This window comes from Trichechus manatus, unplaced genomic scaffold (genome assembly GCF_000243295.1).
Source record: "Trichechus manatus latirostris isolate Lorelei unplaced genomic scaffold, TriManLat1.0 scaffold00128, whole genome shotgun sequence".
NCBI lineage: Eukaryota > Metazoa > Chordata > Mammalia > Sirenia > Trichechidae > Trichechus > Trichechus manatus.
In genome coordinates this window covers 5,407,957-5,413,031 of record NW_004444064.1, presented here as the reverse complement: position 1 = coordinate 5,413,031, position 5,075 = coordinate 5,407,957, and the positions used below count along the sequence as shown (strand labels likewise).

General features: G+C 61.1%; 1 protein-coding gene across 2 annotated transcripts in view; it reads left to right on the top strand.

Annotated features, from left to right (window-relative positions):
- The window catches only part of RRP1 (ribosomal RNA processing 1), a 19,848-nt gene extending 15,087 nt beyond the window's left edge, over positions 1-4,761 (top strand). For both annotated transcript variants that reach the window (XM_023739079.1, XM_023739078.1), the window contains exons 9-13: positions 609-688; positions 1,509-1,606; positions 1,892-1,911; positions 2,929-3,042; positions 4,243-4,761. In XM_023739079.1, coding sequence (XP_023594847.1) covers positions 609-688; positions 1,509-1,606; positions 1,892-1,911; positions 2,929-3,042; positions 4,243-4,490 — 560 coding nt within the window. In that variant the 3' untranslated portion in view covers positions 4,491-4,761. The remainder of the gene's footprint in view (positions 1-608; positions 689-1,508; positions 1,607-1,891; positions 1,912-2,928; positions 3,043-4,242) is intronic.
- Positions 4,762-5,075: the final 314 nt, after the last annotated feature.

Sequence of the window (5,075 nt, the reverse complement as noted above, 5' to 3'; positions counted from 1 at the left end):
CTCAGCCCCTCTCTGCAGGGATCCACCATTCCTTTGCACAGTCAGTCCCCTACCTGGGTGCGCTCCTGTCCCTTCACCTGGGGTCTCTCAGGTGTCTGCCCAGGCCGCCCCTCCCCCTCAGTCTCTGCTCACCTGTCACTCGGGTGTGCCCTGACTCCCTGTCTAGAAGCATAGCTCCTCACCCCTCTGACAGAACCTGCCTGGCTGGTGTCCTTGCAGCACAAGTCACTTCCTGGCATCTTGCTTACTGACTCGTTCATTGTAACCCTTGCCTGTTGTCTTGGACAGATTCCTGTGAGCCTCGCCCCCCACAGGCCTGATCCAGCCCAGCCCCTGGCTGCCTGTGGCTGCTCTCCTCACTCCTGGGGTTGTCACACTCACTCCTGACCCGTCTTTCACTCTCTGCCCGGTTGGTCCCACCCCCCCGCAAGTGCCCCTTGTCCCCCGGATCACGGTGCGTGGGAGGCCGTTGGGTGCTGCCTTCTGCTGTGCCTGATGAGGCCATGGGTCCTGGCTCACAGGTGCTTGTGTTGGCACCCCCACCAGGGGCCAGCCTGGGCCCGCACTCTGGGTGTGGCTCTGGGAGTTCACGGGGTCTCTTGTTCCAGGCTCCATCCGCAGGCCCGAGCCCAAGACAGGAGAGGAAGCTGCAGAGAATGACGAGGATGGCGCTGGCACCGCGCTGCAGGTGGGCAGGCTGGGGAGGGTGACCTCGGTGTCTTGACTCAGAGACGCTCACCTGAACGACAGGCTCGCTTTGGGGGGTGGGTAGGTACCCCAAGCCCTTGGCATCTGCAGGCGTACAGAGCCACTGAGAGCAGGGCCAGGGCCAGGGGCCTCGGGCAGACAGGTGGCTTTCCAGGCCAACCACCCCTCAGCCGCCCTCTGCCTCAGGTACATCCATTCCAGATGTACTCACACACCTGCCCCCTTACGGTCCCCCCTCCCCCAGTGGGCGTGGGGTGGAGTGAGGTGGTGGGCGGGATCCCCCCTCCCCCCCCCGTGGGCGTGGCTGCTCCATGTCCTCAGGGAGCGGGTCCCTGGCTGTAGGCAAACTGGGACGTGGGTGGGCCGGTCTGGCAGCTTGCGGCTCCTTCTCCCTGTCCTCAAATGGTTGGTTCCCATGGGCTGTCTGTCCCTTCATAACAGAAAATAGACACTGGGTTTCTAAGACTTGGTACTGAAAAGCTATCCAGTAGCTTATACTGGTTTTGAAGGGTTAGTGTCTGTTTTGACTTGTTTGGATGCGGCTCTGGAGGATGTAGACTCACAGGCGAGGCTGCCTTCTCGGCTCTTACCATGTCTCTGTTGGGCAGCACTGCCCAGGTCGTGCCTGGTCTCCAGTGGACAGACGGCCAGTGTGTGCTCGGGAGATGGGATGATAGGGGTTCGGTGCACTCTGTGAGGCGGGGGGCCGTCAGCATGGGGTCTGGGTCCCCCTGGGTCCATCCGTGTCACAGGTGGAAGGTGGCTGACAGTGGCCCGGTGGTCTCTTTCCTTTGACACAGTTCGACTATGAGGCGGTTGCTAACAGACTCTTCGAGATGGCCAGTCAGCAGAGCACCCCTTCTCAGAACAGAAAGCGGCTCTACAAAGTGGTTCGGAAGTGAGTGTTTGCCGTGAGGTGCCGGCACTGCCTCCCCCTGCCTTTGATTGCCTCCACATCGTTTGCTGACGGTGCCTTTGCTTTGCCCGAAGCCCCTTGGAAGCGGCTTTCCCAGGCTGAGGTGCCCCGCCTCAGAGCTCAGACAAGCCCCTGGGACCAGCCTGGGTCCCTGGACATGGGGTTCTGAGTGCCCCCTGGCGGGGAGCCGCATCACTGCCTTGTGGGGTGTGGTTCCCTTCCCCTGCAGACTGGCTGTGCTGACTGACGCCTTTTCTCACCCTCCAGGCTGCAGGACCTCGCTGCAGGTGAGGACCCGGCCGCACAGGCCGGCGGCTGCCTCCAGAGGAGCTTTGTTCTCGGGGAGTGGAGGGGTCCTGCGTGTTAGCTCTGTTTGTGAAGAGGCCTGGTGGTGTGGGCCGAGGGGTCTGTGCCCTCGTGGTGCTAGCTTTAGCTCAGCGCTTCTCAGATAAGCTGAACCGGCGCCACAGGCAGGGTGGGCTCTGGCAGCTGGGAGGCTGACCGCTGACGGGGCTGAGGTTGCGGGCCCTGCTGGTTCTCTTTGAGAGGAGCGTGTGAGTGGGAGTTGGTGTGCCCTGGGTGGCAGGGCGGGGGGCTCCCTGAAGGGAGCGAGGCCAGGTGTTTGCTGTGTGGATGTGGAGCTCATGGGACTCCACGGATTCTTCTCGAGGACAGCTTCCCAGGAGGTTTCTGGTTAAAGACGTACCATTTTTTCTTGACGCTTTATTATGACATTTTCCAAACACACAGCAGAGTTGAAGAGGATTTTGCAGTGAATGCTCGTATACTCACCACCTAGATTTTTCCATTAACGTCTGCTGTCCTTGTATTATCCTGTCTGTCCACTGATCCCTAGTCTGTCTGATGCAGTGCAGAGTCAGTGGCAGGCATGAGCGTGCTGCCCCTAACGCTTCAGTGTGCGTGCTGTGAGCTGGGCCCTGCACGTTCCGGGTGGAGCTTAGGTGCAGGGACATGCGTGAGTACTAGTGTACGTTTGCCGGGCTGTGAGCAGTGCATCTGTGCCTGTAACCCCAGCCCGCCGGCATCTAGGACGGTCCGTGGCCCACGCCCACGGGCCCCTCCCCAGGTAAGGCCTGTTTCCCAGGTGTGACAGGCCTCGTGCAGGCAGTGCGTTTTGAGCTGGCTGATCCTAGCTGTGGGGGGTGGAATTGCTCTGGGTACTAAAAGAGGGCTCTTGCTCACGTGACGTGGGGAGGGGTGCTTGCTGGGTCCTGCTGGAAACTGGGCGTGCAGGCATCAGTGCCCTCCCTCGGGGCGCCCCATGAGCTGCCTCGCTTCCCCAGGCGTCTTCCCTGAGGATGACATCCCCGAGAAAGTCTATGCCTACCGGCACGAAGGGAGACTGGAGAGGAAGATGAAGAAGCGTTTGCTCAAATCCCAGCTGCAGAACAAGAAAGGTAGGACCCGCAGTATTGATGACGTGTGTGAGGTATTTGTGTGACACTGTCTCCCTGAGGCTGTCCCACTGTCCTGGCTGCCCTGTGTGCACCCTGTCCTCGTCACCTAAGCTGGGCCCCTCGCTGCATCCTGCGGGTGCAGAGCTTGCTGTGGGGCTTTGGGCTCTGCTGCTGGGTCGTGGCCCTTGGGCCTCTCCACACCTCCTGTTGTCTGCTAAGACTGTCCTGTCCACTGTGGCCGTTTCTGGCTGGTGGCCTCTCATCCTGGCCCTCTGTCTCCCCGCTTCGAGCCCCTCCCACCTGTGCCTTGTCCTTTCACTGTCCTTAGGCCCTTTTGGCCGTCCTTGTCATGTCCTTGGCCATGCGAGTGGTTAAGAGTGGACCCCTCACTCGGGTGTAGCGTGCCGCGTCGCCCCGGCCCGTGCCCACTGCAGACCCTGCGGGACACGGGCTGCTGCCACAGCGGGCCTAGGCTGTGCCCACAGGTAATGGGAGAGCGGTGGCAGCGCCTGTGGGGGGTTCCAGGTGTGGAGGAGTGAGAGCTCCTGCCTGCCCCAAGCGAGACCCTCCACACGTCCTCCTGTGTGTATAAGGCAGGCCCCGTCCTGAAGGCCTCCCTCTGAAGGGTTCTGGCCTCACCCCCTCTCTGGCTAGCACCGCCTCCCCCACGGAGGCTGTCTGGTGTCACACATGGCCAGCCCTTGCGCTCTCAGCCAGCTGGTGCACCGCTGCCATGGGAGCCTCCCCCAGAGCTGCGCGCTCTCCGCCTGCAGCCACTGGGTTAGAGCCTGTAGTCTTGGCTTTTCCAGCCTGATCTCTGACTGGTGGCATCTTACGGGTGCTGGAACTGGGCACTCACACCTCGTGCCTTGCTCCCCTCTCCTCTCTCCTCCACCTGGCCTTCTGGGGGGCTTTCTGAAGGCCTGTCTGCCCCAGTCTGCCTCCGCTGTGTCTGGAGCCATTACTGATTTTGTGCCTGCCCGATGGCTCATGGGACTTGCTGTCTGTCTGGGACGGCACTGGTGATTTGCTGAGCCCTGGGCTGGTGGGCGTGGCTTTGGCGAGCCTCCACGTGTCGGGTGGCGAGTGTCTGCCCCAGGTGGCGAATGCGTCCGAGTGCCCCGTGCTGACCCCCTCGCCTGCAGAACCACAGTGAAGCACACCCCGTGCTCACAGCCCCCCGCCCTGCTGTTCCAACAGGGAAGGGTGGAACAGAAGGCCCGAGGCCGGCGCCGAGCTCCAGAACCGAGAGGAGGAAGAGGAAGGGCAGGACTGACCGTGTGCAGCCTGAGGGGGCTGCCCCCAAAGAGCAGGGCAGGGCCCGCAACAGGCGAGGGGCGCACAGCAGCAGGTGGGGCAAGTCCCGTGTCAGGGCCAGGGTGGCTGTTGAGGCCACGTTCCAGGAACCAAAGAAGAAAAAGAAACGGATCCGGGAGAGCAAACAGTGACGCCCGCCCGCTGGGGGCAGACGGGGCAGCAGAGCCAGGTAGACTTGAGTACCAGTCAGCGCCTTAACTTATTGCGGGGAGAGGAAGGGTCAGGACTGAGAAGAGACTGCACCCTCGTGGACAGCCTGAGTCCTGGAAACCGTTTCCTTCCCTGATACAGCACAGGCTGCGGCTGTGGTGGCCTCGGCTCGGGAACTGCAGCTCCTCAGACCTAACAGCCCCTGCCAGCTGTCGGTCCCACACCTGTGGGGTACCCATGAAATAAAGTGATGTGCGGCTCCCACAGAAGTAGTCTTGTTTCTGGGGCATCCGGTTGTGTGAAATGACAGGCGCAGGTTCCTGAACAGTGTGTATTTTATATCCAGTTCTGTGGGAAACAGTGTGCCCACGTGTGTCTGAAGGAAGCCTGGGAAGAGAGACTCCACAGTGCTAACGGGTTGTCTGGGCGGGGGCGTGCTTACTGTCGGCTTTATGAACTTGGGTTTAAATGTTTACAATGCATTTACTTTTGTAATAAAAAGTATTTCTCTGAGATTTTAGATTAAACCCCCCTGTGGCTTGTAGTTAGTGTGCCTCCTGGGCCCC